A 22,504-nucleotide genomic window follows, 5' to 3' on the forward strand; every position below is an offset into this window, starting at 1 on the left:
CTTGAGCATAACATCATTTAACACATCAGAGTATTTTTTTTTAATAATGAATTCAGATATAGCAAAGCTCTATAAACACAGTGAATACACAAATCAAATAACAACTATTTATTCTATGTACAATGGGACCAATGGCAAGATGTAGATCAAGATGACTGGAGATGGGCCCAAGATGCAGTGGAAGACTTTGGCCTTTTTGAACGTAAAAAAATTTCCCCAATTTTCTGCTTTCCTTATAATCTTGGTTGTACTGGTTTTGCTCTTATAAAAACATTTTTAATTTAATATAAATCAAAATTATCCATTTTGCATTTCATAATGTTTTCTAGTTCTTCTTTGGCCATAAATTCCTTCCTTCCCCACAGATCTGAGAGACTAGCCCTTGTTCTCTTAATTTGCTAATACTATGACCCTTTATAAATCCACTTCGACTTTATCTTGATAAAGGATATTAGATATTGGTCAATGCCTACTTTCTGCCATGCTGTTTTCCAATTTTCATCAAATAGTGAGTTCTTATCACAGAAGCTGGAGTTTTTTGGTTTATCAAACATTAGTTTACTATAATCATTGGCTATTGTGTTTTGGGAACCTAACCTATTCCACTGATTCACTTCTCTATTTCTTAGCCAGTACCAAATTGTTTTGATGACTGCTGCTTTATAATATAATTTTAGGTCTACTACAGCTAGGCTACCTTCATTTGTACTTTTTTCATTAACTATCTTTGAAATTCTTGACCTTTTGTTCTTCCAGATGAATTTTCTCATTATTTTTTCTAAATCTATAATTTCTTGGCATTTTGAATAGTATGGCACTGAATAAGTAGAATGATTTAGGTAGAATTCTCATTTTTATTACATTAGCTCAGCCTATCCATGAGTAAATTGACATTCTCCTAATTGGTTAGATCTAACTATTTGTGTGGAAAGTGTTTTATTATTGTGTTTAGTTCCAGGCTGTGTCTTGGCAAGTAGACTCCCAAAATTTTATGTTGTCTATAATTACTTCAAATGGAATTTCTCTTTCTATCTTTTGCTATTAGATTTTGTTACTAACATACAGAAGATTTATGTGGATTTATTTTGTATTTTGAAACTTAGTTAAAGAATTTTTTTCTAGTAGTTTTTAGTTGATTCTCTAACAGAATACAAGTAATTGTAATATGGAAAGAGGCAAAGAAACGTTGGGGAGATTTAAACATGACATATTTCACTATGTAAAATGTTATATTGTTATATCTTATTATATTGTACATAATGGAATAATAAACTTGTACATAAATATGTACATAAAAACTGACAACAATTTTTCTACAAGGTTAATTTTAACATGACATAACCCAAACTATGTCTCCATGATATTTATCTTGTCAAAAAGAAAATAGGAAAATTATTAGGCATGCTTTATAAGCAATTATTTTAAAAATCAAATTTTTAAAAAAGATGGACAAGATGGTACCTTAGCACGTCAGTTTCTTAGTTTTTGAAGTCAGTTAAGAGTAACCTAATTATAACATGAAAGTTATCTTTCCTCACAAGAATATTAAAAAGAACTTATTTATATCACTTTATAATTAGTATATTACTTCTGTAGTAAAGATACAAGTCTCTCAAAACATATCCAGAGTTCTAATTCAATCAAGCAAGAACACTGTCTCCTTTAGAAATTCTGGACCAAGCCAGTCAGCAACCTGAGTTTTTTTCAACTTCAAAAATGAAAACTTAGGAGTAGTCTCTAGAGATGGGATGACTGAAAAAAATTCATCCGGTGAGCTTTCAAATTCAACCAGCTTGACCACTTCAGAAAGTGGGTTTAAAAGTTTAAGTTTAAAAGATTAAAACTTTAAAAAAGTTTAAAAGTGGATGAAATCCATTACTATTCAATATTGTATTAAAAACCCCAGCTTTGGCAATAAGAGTAGAAAAAGAGATTAAAGGAATTAGAGTAGGTAATGAGAAAACCAAATTATCACTCTTTGCAGATGATCATACTTGGAGAATCCCAGAGAATCAACTAAAAAGCTATTAGAAATAATCCACAACTTTAGCAAAGTTGCAGGATACAAAATAAATCCACATAATTCACCATTTTTATACATCACTAACAAAATCCAACAGCAAGAGATACAAAGAGAAATCCCATTTAAAATAATTGTCGAACTCTAAGATACCACTACACACCTGTCAGATTGGCTAAGATGACAGGAAAAAATAATGATGATTGTTGGAGAGGATGCGGGAAAACTGGGACATTGATGCATTGTTGGTGGAGTTGTGAACAAATCCAACCATTTTGGAGAGTAGTTTGGAACTATGCTCAAAAAGTTATCAAACTGTGCATACCCTTTGATCCAGCAGTGTTACTATTGGGCTTATATCCCAAAGAGATTATAAAGAAGGGAAAGGGACCTGTATGTGCACGAATGTTTGTGGCAGCCCTTTTTGTAGTGGCTAGAAACTGGAAACTGAATGGATGGCCATCAGCTGGAGAATGGCTGAATAAATTGTGGTATATGAATACTATGGAATATTACTGTTCTGTAAGAAATGACCAACAGGATGATTTCAGAAAGGCCTGGAGAGACTTACACAAACTGATGCTGAGTGAAAAGAGCAGAACCAGGAGATCATTATATACTTCAACAACAATATTATATGATGACCAGTTCTGATGGACCTGGCCATCCTCAGCAACGAGATCAACCAAATCATTTCCAATGGAGCAGTAATGAACTGAACCACCTACACCCAGAGAAAGAACTCTGGGAGATGACTAAAAACCATTACATTGAATTCCCAATCCCTATATTTATGCACACCTGCATTTTTGATTTCCTTCACAAGCTAATTGTACAATATTTCAGAGTCTGATTCTTTTTGTACAGCAAAATAACGTTTTGGTCATGTATACTTATTGTGTATCTAATTTATATTTTAATGTATTTAGCATCTACTGGTCATCCTGCCATCTAGGGGAGGGGGTGGGAGGGTAAGAGGTGAAAATTTGAAACAAGAGGTTTAGCAATTGTTAATGCTGTAAAGTTACCCATGCATATAACCTGTAAATAAAAGGCTATTAAATTTGAAAAAAAAAAAATATATATATATATATAAAATAATTGTCGATAGTACAAAATATTTGGGAATTTATCTGCCAAGGGAAGGTCAGGAACTATATGAACAAAATTACAAAACACTTTCCACACAAAAAAAGTCAGATCTAAACAACTGGGAAAATATCAAGTGCTCTTGTATAGATCGAACGAATATAATAAAGATGACAATACTACCTAAACTAATATATTTATTTAGTGCTATACCAATCAAACTCCCAAGAAATTATTTTACTGATCTAGAAAAAAAAAAAACAACAACATTCACCGGAAGAACAAAATGCCAAGAATCTCAAGGGAATTAATGAAAAAAAAAAAAAAATCAAATGAAGGTGGTCTGGCTGTACCAGATCTAAAACCATATTATAAAGCAGTGGTCATCAAAACCATTTGGTACTGGCTAACAGAGATGTTGATCAGTGGAATGGGTTAGGTTCACAGAACAAAATAGTCAATGACTATAGCAATCTAGTGTTTGTTAAACTTAAAGGCCCCAGCTTTGGGGATAAGAATTCATTATTTGATTAAAAACTGCTGTGAAAATTGGAAACTAGTATGGCAGAGAGTAGGCACAGACCCACACCTAACACCATATACCAAGATAAGGTCGAAATGGGCTTATGATCTAGACATAAAGAATGATATTATAAACAAATTAGAACATAGGATAGTTTACCTCTCAGATTTGTGGAGGGGGAAGGAATTGTGACCAAAGAAGAACTAGAGACCATTATTGATCACAAAATAGATAATTTTGATTATATTAAGTTAAAAAGTTTTTGTCTAAGCAAAAACTAATGTAGACAAGATTAGAAGGGAAGTAATAAACTGGGAAAACAGTTTTACATCCAAAGGATCTGATAAAGGCCTCATTTCTAAAATATAGAGAATTGACTCAAATTTATAATAATTCAAGCCATTCTCCAACTGATAAATGGTCAAAGGATATGAACAGACAATTCTCAGATGAAGAAATTGAAACTATTTGTAGTCACATGAAAAGGTGCTCCAATCACTATTGATCAGAAAAATACAAATTAAGTCAACTCTGAGATATTACTACACAATCTGACTGACCTGTCAGATTGACTAAAATGACAGGAAAAGATAATGACGAATGTTGGAAGGGATGTGGGAAAACTGGGACACTGATACATTGTTGGTAGAACTGTGAACAGATCCAACCATTCTGGAGAACAATTTGTAACTATGCAAAAAGATATCAAACTGTGCATACCTTTTGACCCAGCAGTGTTACTACTGGGATTATATCCCAAAGAGATCCTAAAGAAGAGAAAGGGACCCACATTTGCAAAAATGTTTGTGACAGATCTTTTTGTAATGGCTAGAAACTGGAAACTGAATGGATGCCCATCAATTGGAGAATGGCTATATAAATTATGGCATATGAATGTTATGGAATATTATTGTTCTGTAAGAAATGACTAACAGGATGATTTCAGAGAGGCCTGAAGAGGCTTACATGAATTGATGCTAAGTGAAATGAGCAGAATCAGTAGATCATTGTACATGACAACAAGACTATATGATGATCAATTCTGATGGACATGGCTCTCTTTGTACAATGAGAGGCTCCAAATCCATTCCAATTGTTCAATAATGAAGAAAGCCATGTAAACCTAGAGACTATGGGAACTGAGTGTGGACCACAACATAGCATTTTTATTCTTTCTGTTATTGTTTGCTTGCATTTTTGTTTTCCTTCTCAGGTTTTTTTCTTTCTAGATCAGATTTTTCTTGTGCAGCAAGATAACTGTATAAATATGTACATATATACATATATGTGTATGTATACACATACACACACACAGGATCTAACATACATTTTAACATATATTGGACTACCTGTCATTTAGGGGAGGGGGAAGGAGAATAAAATTTAGAACAGAAGGTTTTGCAAGGGTTAATTAATGTTGAAAGATTACTCATGCATATGTTTTGTAAATAAAAAGCTATCATAAAATAATTTTTTTTTAAAAGTAGGTGAAGTACTTCAGAATAGGGGAGGTTAAAAAAAAGATAATTGGAGAAATCAGTGTGAAAAGAAAAAAAAAGCATAAACAGTATTTGTGATGGGGAAAAAAGAAAATACAGATTTCTAGAAATTGGAAACACCTAATAAATAAAGGTACCAAGAATGACAATCACAACATAATCCCTTCTTAATAACCTAAAGGAAAAGATCAAAATAATAAGAATCATGACAACATAAAAATAAGAAAAAATTTCTGACCAGGCTAAGCAAAGTATATGAACAGTGGTGCCAAGAGGTTTGGAACTATTCAGCATCTTATAATCTTTTAAAATTTATGGTAAAGCATTTCAAAAAAATCAAAAAGACTTCTAGTTTTACTTCAGAAGCAAAAATATCTTACTCAGGAATATATTATTTTATAAATAAGTTCTTTTTTCCAAAGTTTCTTAGAAAATATGGCTAACAAGACTATTTTAGTGTTTGGAGACTACAATCAATCAAAATATGAATAATGAAATAAAGGTTTAGCATTATAAACAGATTATCAAGAAAAACTGAATAACTAAATGGGCATAAAGAATTCTCAACAATGAACGTGGTGATGATTCAGGCCAGTTCCATTGGCCTTGTGATATAAAGAGCCATCTGCACTCAAAGAGAGGACTATGTGAACTGAATGTGGATCACAAACAATCACAATTTTGATTATAAATGTTTTAATTTAAAAAAAGAATTATCAACAAGATGCTAAAAAATTTTGCTCATTTGGAATTAAACTACAAAAAGTCCTCATAATTATAAAGAATCCAATTATGCCAAGCATATCCAAGAATCTTAAGTCACTAATATAAACACTTTGCTAAGTGTAATTCCCAAACTAATTTATCCAAAGAACATTCTCTGCCCATATAATTCTACTGACAGAGTATAAAAATGTTGGTCTGGCAAACTTGAGGATTAAAATATGCCATGCATTAAAGGATGTTGAGAAAACTTTAAAGTAAAATAAAGGAAATTAAGCTATTTTATTACGAAAAATAATAAAAAATTATAGCAAGTGCTTTTAACACATAAGCAATTTCATAATAACTATTTTATTAGATGGGAAAATATCAGCATCAAAATTTGCTCGCAAAAAAAACTTATTCACATGTCATGGAACACCAGAATCCCATAGATCACTGTTTGGAAAATATTTATAAGAACTTTTACATCAGGACCAGGAGATCATTATATACTTCAACAACAATACTATATGATGACCAGTTCTGATGGACCTGGCCATCCTCAGCAACGAGATCAACCAAATCATTTCCAATGGAGCAGTAATGAACTGAACCACCTACACCCAGAGAAAGAACTCTGGGAGATGACTAAAAACCATTACATTGAATTCCCAATCCCTATATTTATGCCCACCTGCATTTTTAATTTCCTTCACAAGCTAATTGTATAATATTTCAGAGTCTGATTCTTTTTGTACAGCAAAATAATGTTTTGGTCATGTATACTTATTGTGTATCTAATTTATATTTTAATGCATTTAACATCTACTGGTCATCCTGCCATCTAGGGGAGGGGGTGAGGGGTAAGAGGTGAAAAATTGAAACAAGAGGTTTAGCAATTGTTAATGCTGTAAAGTTACCCATGCATATAACCTGTAAATAAAAGGCTATTAAATAAAAAAAAAATAAAAATAAAAATTTAAAAAAATAAAATGAAATGAAAAAAAAAACAAAAAACTTTTACATCTAATATACCTCCTGTTTTTGAAGCACTCAAAGCTCTCTAAATATTTTAGCCACTATTTCTTTCATCACTATCTTAACACTACATATAGGTATTTTCCTTCTGCATCATCAAGGCATGGAAGTGGCTTTAATTTCTTGAAAGCTATGCCAATGAAATATAATTTCTGGCACGTTCTACCCAACTGTGTCTGAGAAACACTATGCTTGTTGTCCGAAGACCTGGCTAAGTATGGTAAGATCAGTCACCAGGAAGTAGTCAGGATGTGATTAATTCATTTCTAAATTCATGAAACAAAAATAAAAGTTATTTGATACAAGTCTTTGTTTAGCTTCTTCAGTGACATTGGCAGAAGAGTGAGAAAGGAAGTAAAAAGTGTTGGGGGATAAGGCAGAGATAGGGCTGCTAAGAAAAATATTACACCATCTGTTAGACTCAATATAAATATTAGTTTAATGATTGAACAAATATGAGACCTTTGTCTCACAAAAGCTAAGGGGTTGCTGGAGGAACTATCTACCATCAAATACTAAAAAACTTGGAAGAAGAAATCCAGTATATTGGCCCAAAATCTAGATGATTTATTTACAGGAGGCATGACCAAGAATGGCATGGATGGATTGTTATCTATAGCCCAAATTCTCATATAAAGGAGATGTTTCACTGTACTATAATCAAATCAAGGGCAGCTACATGGCTTAGTAGATTGACTACCAATTCCCAACTACCAGTTGGGAGAACCTGAGTTTAAATCTGACCTCAGACACTTGACACTTACTAGCTATGTAATCCTATACAAGTTACTTAATTCGATTGCCTTACAGAAAGAAAAAACATGTAGAGAATAAGTATGTTTTTTAATATTATAGTTGAAGAGGGTGAGGGACAAGATAATTGAATGACTGACTTGGAATCATACAGCAAATCTGAGGGACTTCTGAAAAAAAGCCAATTAATGCTTAGGTTTCAGTAAAATAAAGTGACTACAATATTTACAATTCATAATCTACCTACCACACAGGGTCTCCCTGAAGTGGAAATATGCCTACATTTCTCTTTGACTCACTTATCTCACTCCCACTAAAAAAGTAAATCTGTAAAATTTAAGAATATTGCTTAGTACTAAATAGACAGAGAGCAGAGGGAAGGGACCCAGGAAGCACTGGAATTAAACATAATTGAAAAAATGGGAATTAACTAAATTCATACAATTTTCCTCTATTATGACCTCCAAATCTTTTATGTTGCAATATCCTTGTCTATCTTTCCAAACTTTTATCAATCAACTATCTTCTCAGAAATAGGAGTCACTGACATACAATTCTTTCTAAACTTTTGTTAGAATATAATTTAATTACTTATATTTAATATATTTTATTAATATCTCTGCCGGGTCACTATAATCACTTTTTTCACATGGCAGTAACCAATTTCCTTGTATAGCATATAGCATAGTTCCACAATGAGAAGGTACTTAATAAATGCTTCTGATGATAATTCCAGAATTGTATAATGTACATCCATTATTTTTTTGTTTAATTCAAACATGTCAAAGAACTAATCATACTTCTTACCTTGTTTCTATTAATAATGGAGTAGAAAACCATTTTGTAGTAAGAGATGTTGTAATTGCTTTAGAATCTGCCTTTACCAAGGAGAAAAACAGGCACAGTGCAATCAGAACTTCCATTATGGAGTTAACCCCTAAGTGAAAAAACAAAACAAAACAAAACATCAGATTTAATTTTAAAATCATATATTCTGAATGTTAAATCTTTTAAGAAGAAAAAAGTAACAAAAATGAGGTCAAAAAAGGGAAGGGCTGAAAAGGATGACACACAATATAGTATAATGTTTAATATCTATAAGATGGTTAACAAATGAAACCTAAACTATTTCTTGTGTGGCTTTCTTAATGAATAACTTTTAAAATAAGTTATTTCCTAACATAATTTCCTCATTCTCTATTCCACATATTCTATATCAAAGAATATGTGGGGGAGTATGAGTATAAGAAAAGTAGGATGGGGCAAACATCTTTCAGAACTTCTCCCATTTTCCACAGCAGCTATCATCATGCCTCTGCCAGGAAATGTTGATTAACAGAAATCTTATCACCACACTAAGGAGCTCAATTTTGATACTCCTCATCTTTTTCAGTTCCCTCAGCTGCTTCCCTTCTCATATGGAGGGCTGGAAGATGGAACAATAAGCTCATTCCAAAGCTTTCCTTTATACATGGCTCTGAAGTTTCAGAACTTTCCAGTCAACTCTTCATTTTTCTATCAATAAACACTATTTGATTTCAGGAACATTATGCTCAAGCCCTCTCTCCCCTTCCCCTTTTCAGCTTCCTTTTGTGTGTTGTCTTTTTCCATTATAATGTAAGATCCTTTAGGCCTAGCACATAGTAGGCACTTAAAAAATGTATTAGATTGAATTTAAGGGCTTTAAATTCCAGAGGATTATATTTAGAAGTAATAGGAAGCCACTAGAATTTACTGGAGTTGAGGGAAAGGGGAAAGTGACAGGGTCAAACCCACTTAAAGAAGATCACTTTGGCAGTTAATGGAGGAAAAAGGTGAGACTTGAGGCAAGGAAACCAATAAGAAGGTTTTTTGCTACTGTTTTCATTTATATGCTATAGTCATTAACAAAAGTATTTTTTTTTTCCCTGCTAGACATCACTTAATCTCAATACTATGATTTTGGAGCTATGTAAATATGAAAGGATTATCGGAGGCACAATGAAATTAGGCCATCTTATCCCTTATTTAAATTTTGTTGACTATAGATAAACAAGGCTGACAGACAAAAACTTCAATGAATAGGTCTATGATGATAGAATAAAAGAGGTAAATTTTAGAGACAGAAGAGCTATTAATAATAATATAATCCAATCATTTCATTTTACAACTAAAATAAAAAAAATCAAGAGACAAACATTTGTTAATTTATTTGCAAAAGAATTATTATATAATGACATTATATATTTCTTACATACAAATTTTAAGGTAATATCCCTAGATTATTCTTACTGCAATTTTTCCCTCTCTGAAGAGTATTCATCATATAAAAATTTATACTTTCCAAATATTACTATGAATTTAAAAACAATACCTAGGTCATAATTTATCTTTTTTGAAACTTATCCTGGTATAAGGTTAGAATTATTCATCTAAATTATATATTCAATATATTAATTGTTGGTAGAGTTTCCTAACAGAACCTTAATCGATGTTTTCCATATAATTTTCCATATAACTTCATGGTCATAAAATAATTCACCAAATGACAAAAATTTGAAGGGAAAATAGTAAATATTCATGACTACATATGAGAAGAATTATAGTATTCTTTCTTGTTCTGTCTAGTAGCATGAATATGATTAGAACTACGCTCCAATCCAACAACTTGATTATGGAACACATACCTAAATTTTTATACATATAAATGACATGACATAAGAGAAACATTGGTTATGGTCTCACTCTCAAGGATTATATTTGTGTTAATACACTACTTCAAGTGATATCCATCTAATAAATCTTCATTTGTTAAAAAAACTAAATTCTACAAAACCAAAACCAAATTCTACAAAAAGGAAAGGAAGATACCTAAATGAAAATTTTAATACTATAATGCAATAAATTCAAAATTAATTATATTTTCATTAAAAGTTTAATATTTTACTTAGCATTCATCATCCCAATTTTTTTTAAATGGTGAATGGCAAAATTCTTTCATTATTTTTTCTTTCTAAAAAATTTCATAACACCCTTTGAAATGGTTGAAGTTATTTTGAGATGCTGAAAAATTTGGGCTAGAAATCAGTGGTACAGACAGAATGAGTGGGGGGAGATATACAAATGAAACTGAAAAAGGATAGCATTGACAGAGCTAGATATTTGAAAACAAAACCCATGAGAAGTGAAAGAATGATACAGCAGTACAAAAAACTGTTTAAATAAAATACTTTTTATTTTACTTGATCTATAGAATACACTACTTTATCCATTTTACTTGATTTATAGATACATTTCTCCTCCAAAGTATATTTTTCCTGAGATATCTGAGATATCAGATGAGATATCTCATCTCATCTGATGATATCAAGAGATATCAAGAAATTAAAATTAAAACTTCCCAAATGTTACTATGAATTTAAAAGCAATACCTAAATCATAATTTATCCTTTTTTAAATTTATCTTGGTATAAGGTAAGGAATGTTAATCTAAATCTAATTTCTGCCATACTACAATCCTGCTTTCCCAGATTTTATCAAATAATGATCCTTACCTTTGTAGTTGGGGGTCTTCTGGTTTATCAAACATTAGGTTACTAGGTTCATTTGTTTCTGTAAGTTATATTCTGTAACTCTGCTAAAGTTATTGTTTCAATAAAATTTAGTTGACTCTCTAGAATTCCCAAAGTATACTATCAAATCATCTGTAAAAAAAAGTAATAATTTCATTTTTTCACCACCTATGCTAATTCTCTCAAATGATTTTTCCTGCCCTGCCTAGCATTACTAGCACTATATCAAAGAGAAATAATAATAAACATACCTGCTTTACCTCACATCTTATACTCCTGACCTCTACTTTGGCCCTCTTACATATTCAAGTCAATTCAATAAATATTTGTTAACCACCTACTGTGTGCCAGGCACTGTGCTAAGTACTGGGGATACTAAAAGAGGCAAAATGTTATTTCCGTTTTCAAGAATCTTACAATCTAATAAAGGAGTCATTATGCAAATGAATATATACAAAGTAAGCTATTTGAGCCATTTAGAGATAGAGCACTAAACCTGAAGTCAGAAAGAATCTGAGTCCAAATATGGTCTCATAAACTGTGTGACCTCAGATAAGTAACTTAATCCTATTTGCATCAGTTTCCTCAGCTGTAAAATGAACTGGAAAAGGTATCCAGTATCTTTGCCAAGAAAATCCCAAAGAGTAGAACACAAGTGAAATGACTGAACAAAAAAGCTACGTACAGGATAAATATGCAATAATTTTAAAAGGAAAAGCAATGGAATTAAGAGACGTAGGGAAAGGTCTCCTGTAGAAGATAAGATTTTTAGTTAAGTCTTAAAGGAAACTAGGGAGATCAGCAATTGGGAAGCAGAAGAGGGAGAACATTCCAGACATGGGAAACAGAGAGAATGCCCAGAGCTGAGAGATGGAGTGTTTTGTTTGTAGAATACCCAGGAAACCTGTGTCAATAGATTTTTGAGTCAATGTTGAGAAGTAAAGTGTAAGAAGACTGGAAACGTGAAAGAGTGGAGAAGGTGTTGTGTTATGTTATGAAGGGTTTTAAATGCCAAATAGAGCATTACAAATTTGCTTTTGAAGTCAACAGGAAGCCATTGGAGTGGGGGGACTCACATGGTCAGACTTTTTCTTTAGAAAAATCACTTTAGGGGCTGAATGAAGGATGAAGTAGAATGAGAGAGACCTAGGTTAGGCAGATACTAGAGTGATGACAGTATCAAAGGAAAGAAAGGGACATATTTGAGAGATGTTGGAAAGGTAAAACTGACAGATATGGCAACAAGTTGAACATGGCAGGTTAGGGAGAAGGTTGAAAGAAATGTGAGGGCAAGTCATCATAGAGATTGGGGCAGGAAGAGTAGATTTGAGAATCATTAGCACAAAGATGATAATTAAATTCAAGGGAGCTGATGAGAGTAAAAGTGAAGTAGTATAGAGGGAGAAGTTAAGAAAGCCCAGGAAAAAACTCTGAGATTCCTATGTTGGGGGTGAGAACAGGGCGGTGCATAAATGATCTAGAGAAGCTCCACAAAAGGAGTCAGAGGAGTGATCTGATCAGATGGGTAGGATAAGGACTAGGAGAGAATGGTATTCTGCAAATCTCGGGAAAAGACAGTATTAAGGAAGAGTGGTCAAGCTTACACGAATTGATGCTAAGTGAAATGAGCAGAATCAGGAGATCATTGTACATGGCAACAAGACTATATGATGATAAATTCTAATGGACATGGCTCTCTTCAACAATGAAATGTTTCAAACCACTTCCAATTGTTCAATAGTGAAGAAGGGAGTCATCTACACCCGGAGAGAGGACTATGGAAAATGAGTGTGGACCACAACATAGCATTTCCATTCTTTCTGTTATTGTTTGTTTGCATTTTTGTTTTCCTTCTCAATTTTTTTCTTTCTTTCTAGATCCAATTTTTCTTGTGCAGCAAAATAACTGTATAAATATGTATATTTTGGATTTAACATATATTTTAACATATTTAACATATATTGGACTACCTGCCATCTAGGGGAGAGGGTGGGAGGAAGGAGAGAAAATTTGGAACAGAAGGTTTTGCAAGGGTCAGTGTAGAATACCCATGCATATGTTTTGTAAATATAAAGCTATAATAATATATATTTTTTTAAATTAAGGTCAAGGAGAATGAGGACTGAAAAAAGCGCACTGAATTTGGCAATTAGAAAATCATTAGTGATAAAAATGACAGGAAAAGATAGTGACGAATGTTGTAGGGAATGTGGGAAAACTGGGACACTAATGTATTGTTAATGGAATAGTAAAATGATCAAACCATTCTGGAGAGCAATATGGAACTATGCCCAAATAGCTATAACACTGCACATACCCTTAGACCCAGCAGTGCCATTATTGGGTCTGTATCCCAAGGAAATCATAAAGGAAAGGAAAGGACCCATATGTGCAAAACTGTTGGTAGCAACTCTTTCTGTGATAGCAAAGAGTGGATGCCCATTAATTGGGGAATGGCTGAACAAGTTTTGATACATGTAGGTAATAGAATATTACTGTTCTATAAAAAATGATGAACAAGCTGATTATAAAAAAAAAAGCCTGGAAAGACTTAGATGAACTGATGCTGAGCGAAACAAGCAGAACCAGGAATACATTGTACATAATAACAGCAAGAATGTGCAATGATCAACTATGAAAGACTTGGTTCTTCTCAATGATTCAGTAATCCAAAGTAATCCCAATAGACTTTGGACAGAAAATGCCATCTGCATATAGAAAAAGAACAAAGGAAACCGAATATAAATCAATATATGCTATGTACGCTTCTTTTTTCTGGTTTTTTTTTTCTCTCTCCCGTGGTTTTTCCCTTTTGCTCTGATTTTTCTCTCCCAACATGATTCATAAAGTAATGTGTCATAAATAAATTTACGACAAGAAAAAAAAAAGAAAGAAAATCATTAGTAACTTTGCAGAGAAGTTTGGAGGGGGACGAGGAGGGGGAATGAAAATGTCAGATTGTAAAGAGCTAAGGAAAGAGTGAGAAGAGAACAGGAAAAGGTACTTAATGTTGACTGCCTTTTCAAGGAGTTTAGATACAAAGGGTAAAAAAGATGACAGTTAATAGAAATAGAAGGATCAAGTGAGGTTCCCCCCACCCTCACTCCCAGAACAAAAGGAAAGGAGTTAATGGAGAAGGAAAGACTGAAAATAGTTTGGGAGAGAGGTGGGTGTGTATGTGTGTGTGTGTAAAACCTATGTCAAATTGCTTTATCTTAGGGAGAGGAAAGGGAAGGGAAGGAGAGAGAATATTTAGATCTCAAAATTTTAGTAAAAATAAATGTTAAAAATTGTCTTTACACATAATTGTAAAAAATAAAATGCTATTTTAAAAAAGGAAATAGGTGAAAGACTGATGAGGACAGAGAAAGTAATCTATTGGTAGAAATGGGATAAAATGAGATCACATAAACAAGAAGAGGGATTAGTTTTGGTAAGGAGTAAGGACATTTTATAATAGGGATGGAAGAAGAGATTGTGGCATATCTAAGTGACAGGAGAAGATGGAGCTATTGTGAGTGGCCTCAATTTTTTCCTGTAAAACATGATGCAAGATTCACAGCTAAGCGAGTGGAGGATCAGAGAGCCACAGAAAGTTTGATAGATGAAAAAATTTATAACAGCTGCTGAGGACAGTTGGACAGTGATAAAGAAGACACAGAAGGCTTGCCTAGCAGCAGTGAAGACCCACTTAAGATAAATTTATAGTAGCCCTAGTCAGAACAATTTGTGATTTCATCTATTTTTATTTCAGAGTATGTATATATGTATGTCAGCAAGAAAAAAACAAACAGTTGGAGTGATCCAATGCTAAACCTTGGCTTGACATAATCTGAGATATGATAAGGAGTCTGGGGAACAAGAAAATAAAACAGTGTACAGCTAAATTAGTTCACTAAGGGGTCAAGATGGAGAAATGAAGAGAGTGGCTAGTGCAGGAGAGATGCCCTGGGAGAGAGGGGTCAAGGGACTGGAGATCACAGTATGAATGAAAAAGTAGGGAAGACAGAGGGAGAAATGAAAACATCAACAGATTATGGTAGGATAAGGAATTTCATTAAACATGGACTGGATGACTGCAAGATCAAGGGAGGATATGACCATCTTTATGTGTAGCAGAGATGAGTTAGAAGATTAGCTTGTAGGTTGAGAGACTGAGTGATTTAGATATTTGAGGAAGAATCAATATGTATGCTGAAGTCTCTTAGTATGAAAGTTGGAGTTAGGAAGGGGAGAAAAATTGTATAGAACTGGTTAAGGAAGGGAGTGACCTGGGAGTCCCTAAGTAACACCTATTAGCATTTTTGATTAGGTGGTAAATATATAGTATGAACCTCAAAGAAAGAGATTATTGAATGATGAAAGTGGAAGGAGAACCTGGAAGTAGCAATGGAGAGCAGGAATATTACAATTCTCCTGCACAGACCAAAGAGACAAGAAGAAGGAATGAAGGTACAATCAGTTCTAGAAAGGAGTGCCAGGGAGACTATATCATCAGGAAAACCAGGTATCAATAACAGCTAGGAGATGGAATGAGTGGAAAAGAAACAAATTTAAGATGAAAGAAAGTTTGTTGCCTATGGAGGCATTCCAAAAGGCAGAGTAGAAGGGCTTGGGTCTAAAGATGAAATTTTGGAATGGAAGTGTTGAGAGTGGGAATGAGAAAATCATGTTGTAGAGAATATGGAATAAGATTTGAATGATGATCTACAGGAATTCAGAGTTACTGGCATGCGAAGGATATGGCTAGGTATAAAAATGGTCATCTTTAAATGGAGAACACAACTCCTTTACCCTAAAAGGACAGGTATAACAGGAGACAGGAAGCCTGAGATGAAAGAAAAGGTTATTCTTCTTTGCACCAGAAATTCTCTACACTCTATTGGGAAACTGCTTGCAGCAGGGAAAAAGAAGATACTTGAACTGACATAAATTTGAAAGTGGCTGATTTGGTAACTCTTGGTTTTACACAGGTAATATTTACCAAGTTAAGGAAATGTCCATGCTAATGTTTTTAGCAGAAATATATATTGTATTTTGTCAAAAGTTTTTTCTGCATCAACTAATACAATCATAATTCTGTTGTTCTTGTAATTGATATAGTCAATTATTTCATTAACATATGACATATTTATGTTTCCCAAAATAAAAACAAACAACTAGTTTGGATGAAACCAGAAAGATTATAATATAATTACATACCATTTGCTTAAAGATCCAATTCAAAAAGGACTAAGTACTGACTATGTACAAGGCTTTGGGCTAAATCTAGAATAAAGGGGAAGAAACAAAAACCCAGAAATGAAAGCCTAGTTACATAATCCTTTTTTTTTTTAATTATAACTTTTTTATTTACAAGACATATGCATGGGTAATTTTTCAGCATTGACTCTTGCAAAACCTTCTGTTCCAACTTTTCCCCTCCTTCCCCTCCCCCCAGATGACTGGTAGATCAATACATGTTAAATATGTTTAAATATATGGTTACACAATCTTTAAAAGTTGGTACAATACAACCAAGAAATCAAAGAAAAAGGAAATTATTTATAGCAGTTCTTTTTGTAGTGGTAAAAAAATTGGAAACTGTAGCAATGTCCATCTACTGGAAAATAGCTAAACAAGTTATAGAATATGAATGTGATGGAATTAAGACATTATGAAGGGAATGCTTTCAAAAAAAACCTGAGAAAACATGTATGAACTGATTCAAAATGAGAATCAGAATTTACAGAGTAACAGCAATATTGTAAAAGTAACTGGTAAAAGCATTAGCTACTCTGAACAATAAATACAATGATTCACAACGGGACTTATGATGGAAAATGCTATCCTCATCCAAATGGAGAACTGATGGACTTAGTGTAGATAAGAGGTACATTTATTCTTTTTCTTCTTCCAGAGCACAATTAATGCAGAAATGCTTTTGCATGACTTTGTATGTGGAAGAAGTACATTTCTTGCATTCTCAATGGTTGGGAGAAGGTATGGAGGAAGAGAGAGATTTTGGAACTGAAAATAAAAGTGAATTTTTAAAAAGTCAATACATACTAATGAGTGGTTCTCAAAGTATGGTCTAGAATCCTGGGGATCTCTGAAACCCTTTTAGAGAGTCTACAAATTCAAAAATAGTTTTTATTTCCAATATGGTAAATGTCTAATTATATAAATATAATCCAGAGAAACAAAAACTCTTTGGAGAGATCCTCAATAATTTTTAATAGGATAAAGATACTGAAAACAAAATTGAGAACCACTGAAGTTGAGAGTCATAAGATAGCTACTACCACTGGCATTCAAATCCTTTTAGAGTACTCAAAGGTTCAGCAAGATTAAAAGAAGTTCAGGTTGTACTAAATGAGGAAAATAGTCGGAAAAAAAACCCGAGGGAAATAAGTGTGGATTAGAAAGAACTAAGAGAAGGACAATTATTACTTAAAGTCAATGGGTCAAATGAGGCAGACAATCTAAGGAAATTTTTAAAAAGGAAGCTTAAGCTAGAACTTGGTGCAGTAGGAGTAGGAAGGAGAACAAAAATGGGATAAGCTATCAAGAAAGGAGAGGAGCTGGGGTTAGGTGGAAAATATGAGGGTAGTGCAAAATGAACAGCTTTTTGGAATAAAACTGCATTAATGTTTTTAACTTGTGTCATACTAAATGAAGAAAGTAAATCTACATATTTATTCTTTATCTATTCTATATGCACCCTGAGATTTCCTCCTTTGTACTATAATAATAGTCCATGTACTTTAACATAACTGAGATAGGAATAAAGGATTGGGGAAAAAGAAGTGATAGAAAAGATATGCATTTGGTTCTCAGAAGAGTCTGCTCCACTATTGATTATCTAAGAAAAAATCAGTAAAAATCTATTATGGGAAGGAGAGATGGAAAGGGGAGGTTCCTACTACCAGAAACAACATACAGTAAAAGCTTGGCCAAAAAAACAAACAAACTTAGCCCATTCAGTAGTTTTTTCTCAAAAGTTCTTTAAGTGTGTATGGCAATATGTGCATTCTTAGAAATAAAGCTTTCTCATCAATCAATAACTTGCCAACTTGACATAGCAGGACTGAGAACACTACGATGGAATAACCTAATAAATGCAAAGCACAGCACTGACAAACTCTGAGTATGTATATATATATATATATATATATATGTAAAATATCTAGACAGATCATTTTCTCTAGAATACAGGTTTATCACCCAATTTTTTTCATCTGTAAAATGAAAAGATATCTTGGGAGATACAATAAAGTTAGAGATTCATCCTGGTGGAATGTAAAATGCATTAGAGATGGAATAAGACCTTTGAATTTGAATTTTGGCTTTGTCACTTTATTTGCCCAGTCACCTTTTTGAACCTTAAATTTATAATTATGAATTCAGAGATATAAATGACTTTGGAGACCAGTGTTTTTTACAAACAGCTATTTAATATGACTAATAATAATAAATGGAGCGCTTTGAATTCCCTGAAAAAATAAATCAAAAAATTAATATAATTATCATTGATTTTATTTAAACAGTAGTGCCAAATCATGCAGATACAATTTACAATTCACTTTATTAACTAAGTTTCAATATAAATGAAGGAAGCCAAATGAAAAGAACACTATCATAAGATTATTTCTTGAGTCATAATTTTGCTTTTCTGATAATAAAAATTAAAACAAAGTGCTATTTAACTAGCAGACCTGTTTTGTTGGGGAATCAGAATAGGTAACTACCATTTATTACGATTTCATTGAAAAATAAGTTACATGCACAACATCTGTACAAGCATGCATTAAAGGCAACTGAAAATAAGACATTCAATTGCTGCACAAAGTGCTATTTAGTTTAATAGACTGAGTACTGATAGTACCATAGATCAATCAGTAAAACTAACTTCTAAAGACTACACTCAAGTAGAATGGGAAACATAATCATTATAACAAAATGTAACTGGAGGCTTCCAAAAATTCTTCATGAAAAGTTGACACTTTTTACAAGGCCATTCTGGGATCAAAATTGCACCACTCACTCTTATCAGAGTGAAAATCTCCTTTAGTGTCTAATACTTAAGGAAATAATGTTACTTGAAATATGCAAGAAATATATGCTAACTTCCAAACTTGTCAAAAAATGCAATTAAGCTTATATCTGAGTCCACAGACAAGTCTTGATCACAGAAATGACTTTGTTCGGCAGTGAAGACCTTGAGTTTCTGCCAGGACAATGCAATATGAAAATGAAACCTCATTATCCAACATCTAGCCGACAAACTGGGATTAAAGAAGCAATATGCAACCCCAATTTTTATTTGAAACGTCATCATTTCCAAAAGACGAAGATCTTTTCAAAACCAGCCCTCACACCTCTGGAACATCATTTGCTTATATAAAGTTTGGTCTTAAATCACATAGGGAAGTGGGTAAGAGTGATGGGCCTGGACTCTGGAACATCTGAATTCAAACTGTAAGTCAGATACTTAATCTATGCGACACCAGAAGAGTCACTTAACTTCTCTCAGCCTCAGTTTACTCATCTATAAAATGGGGATTGCAGCGCCTACTTCACAGGCTTGTTATGAAGTTCAAGGCCAACAACATTGGTAAAGTGCCTTGCAAATCTTAAAATACTATAGAAATGTTAGCTAACAGCTTTCCCCACCTTTGCACTTTTATTGTATTTTCAATTGTGGATATCAAAGTCCTTTAAAAGGGGTTGCATTATTAAACACATGTTACCAGTTAAGAACTTACTTATACGACACTTAAGTGGTCGAAAACATTTCCCCTGAGAGTTTTGCATGGAAATCATTTCCTCCTGCCAGAACCGGCTAAGTGGCAGGAAGTTATTACTAACTCCACCTCACAGCTGGGGAAACTGAGGTACAGTCAGTACCCGCTCAAGGTTATCAACAAGCAGAGTCCGCTGACCCCCTCGCTCCCTCAGCCCGCCGCCTTGGGAGCACGTGCACGCAGCAAACTCTTTCTCTTCCCCCCAACAAACCGCCACTTGAAGCAGCCTCTGAGACGCCCATTCTACGGAAAGAATAAACTGAGGCCAGGAACCAGGCCGTCTATTTCACTAGTCCCTGTGCCGGCACTGCAGAGCTAGCTCCCTCCCACCCCTCCCCCCAGCCTCGTCCCGATCTTCCAATGCCTGAACACCGCCTCCCACTCGTCCTTCCCAGGTACCTGTCACAGGGCGCGCAACTGCGGCACAACCGCCGCCGCCGCCGCCGCCGCCGCCTTTTCTCCTCCTGCTCATCCCGGAGCTGCACTCACGCTCCGCCCGCAACACCGACGGAGCTCGGGGAGGGGCGGGGGGGGGGGGCGGGAGCAGCTGCGGCTGCCGCTCCAGTGAGCAGCTGACACGCTCCGCTCCGCTCCCGTCCTGTCCCGCCCCACTCTGCCCAGTCCAGCGGCACCGGCTGCTTTCCGAGGCTGGCCTGAGGCAGCAGCAAACCACCCGGGTCGCCGACCGTCTCAACTTCCGCTTCCGCATGTCCGGAAGACTTCCGGCCATAGAGTAGCAGAGTGGGTCCCACCATTGCCAGAGCGTCGCTCGACCGCCATCTTCAATCCCGGAACAGTCATTCCCGGAAGAGTCTTTCCCTTTCTCGGTTGACAGACGCGCGCATTTGTCACGAATAGGCTGGCTTTAATTCTCGAGGGCTGAGTGGCCTGGGTCTCCTTTCTCCGCACACGTCTCCTTTCGGGGGGTCGGCCAGGTTACGAGATTTCGCGGCGATTTCTGGCCCGGGCAGGGCGACGGAAGAGACGATCCCTGCCGCGCCAGGAATGGAGGAGCCCTCCTGCCCGACCTCCCCCGTGGCGGGGCGTTGTAGTGTCCTCATCTGCAAAATGGGGATAATGAAGGCAGGATAAAATTAAGTAAGGCAGCTTGCAAAGCCTTTGTGCCTGCCCCAGGGCTACGCTCCCGAGTGAAGCGAAAGCATAAACCCTGCCCTCCAGCCCTCCTTGTAGTGGCCAGAAACTGGAAACTGAGGGGATGCCCATCAGCTGGAGAGCGGCTGAATAAACTGTGGTCTATAAATTCTATGGAATATCACTGTTCTGTAAGAAATGACCAGCAGGAGGATTTCAGAAAGGCCTGGAGAGACTTACACGAACTGATGCTGAGTGAAATGAGCAGGACCAGGAGATCATTATATACTTTTTTTTTTTTTTTATAGTAACTTTTTATTGACAGAACCCATGCCTGGGTAATTTTTTTTTACAACATTATCCCTTGCACTCACTTCTGTTCCGATTTTTCCCTCCCACCCTCCACCCCCTCCCCCAGACGGCAAGCAGTCCTATATATGTTGAATATGTCCTAGTATATCCTAGATACAATGTATGTGTGCAGAACCAAACAGTTCTCTTGTTGCACAGGAAGAATTGGATTCAGAAGGTGAAAATAACTTGGGAAGAAAAACAAAAATGCAAACAGTTTATACTCATTTCCCAGTGTTTTTTCTTTGGGTGTAGCTGCTTCTGTCCATCCTTGGAGATCATTATATACTTCAACAACAATACTAGATGATGACCAGTTCTGATGGACCAGGCCATCCTCAGCAACGAGATCAACCAAATCATTTCCAATGGAGCAGTAATGAACTGAACTAGCTATACCCAGAAAAAGAACTCTGGGAGATGACTAAAAACCATTACATTGAATTCCCAATCCCTATATTCATGCCCACCTGCATTTTTGATTTCCTTCACAAGCTAATTGTACAATATTTCAGAGTCTGATTCTTTTTCTACAGCAAAATAACGGTTTGGTCATGCATACTTATTGTGTATCTAATTTATATTTTAATGTATTTAACATCTACTGGTCATCCTGCCATCTGGGGGAGGGGGTGGGGGTAAGGAGGGGAAAAACTGGAATAAGAGGTTTGGCAATTGTTAATGCTGTAAAGTCACCCATGCATATAACCTGTAAATAAAAGGCTATTAAATGAATAAAAAACAAAAATAAAAAATAAAAATAAATAAACCCTGCCCTCAGGGAGCTCGCAGTCTCCTAAGGAAGACGTCATGAAAAATGCAGGCTAAATATGAACAGGATAAATGAGGGGTAATTTCAGAAGGAAGGCACCAAGACTGAAGGCAGAGTGAAAAAGCTTCTTGAAGAAGGTGGGACATATTTTAGAAGTCGGGCAGAATGGAGAAGTGGGGAAAGAAAAGCGTGGCGGTCAGCCGGTGACGATGCAGGAGGCAGCATTTGCAGTGTCCTTTGCAAACTTTAAAGCAATATTTAAGTATTATTATCATCATTATCATAGTGGATGCAATCTTCCATCTCAATTGCTTAGATTTCTAAC

General features: G+C 34.9%; 1 protein-coding gene across 2 annotated transcripts in view; it reads right to left on the minus strand.

The window, feature by feature from the left end:
- UGGT1 (UDP-glucose glycoprotein glucosyltransferase 1) overlaps positions 1 to 20,709 on the minus strand; it is a 96,310-nt gene extending 75,601 nt beyond the window's left edge. The window contains exons 1-2 of one of the 2 annotated variants that reach the window (XM_031959851.1): positions 20,364 to 20,709; positions 8,435 to 8,564 (exon numbers count right to left, since the gene is read on the minus strand). In XM_031959851.1, the coding sequence (XP_031815711.1) occupies positions 8,435 to 8,564; positions 20,364 to 20,694 (461 nt within the window). In that variant the 5' untranslated portion in view covers positions 20,695 to 20,709. The remainder of the gene's footprint in view (positions 1 to 8,434; positions 8,565 to 20,363) is intronic. The other variant, XM_031959850.1, reaches the window with a different exon arrangement.
- Between the last annotated feature and the right edge of the window lie 1,795 nt (positions 20,710 to 22,504).

Source organism: Sarcophilus harrisii, chromosome 3 (assembly GCF_902635505.1).
Source record: "Sarcophilus harrisii chromosome 3, mSarHar1.11, whole genome shotgun sequence".
Lineage (NCBI taxonomy): Eukaryota > Metazoa > Chordata > Mammalia > Dasyuromorphia > Dasyuridae > Sarcophilus > Sarcophilus harrisii.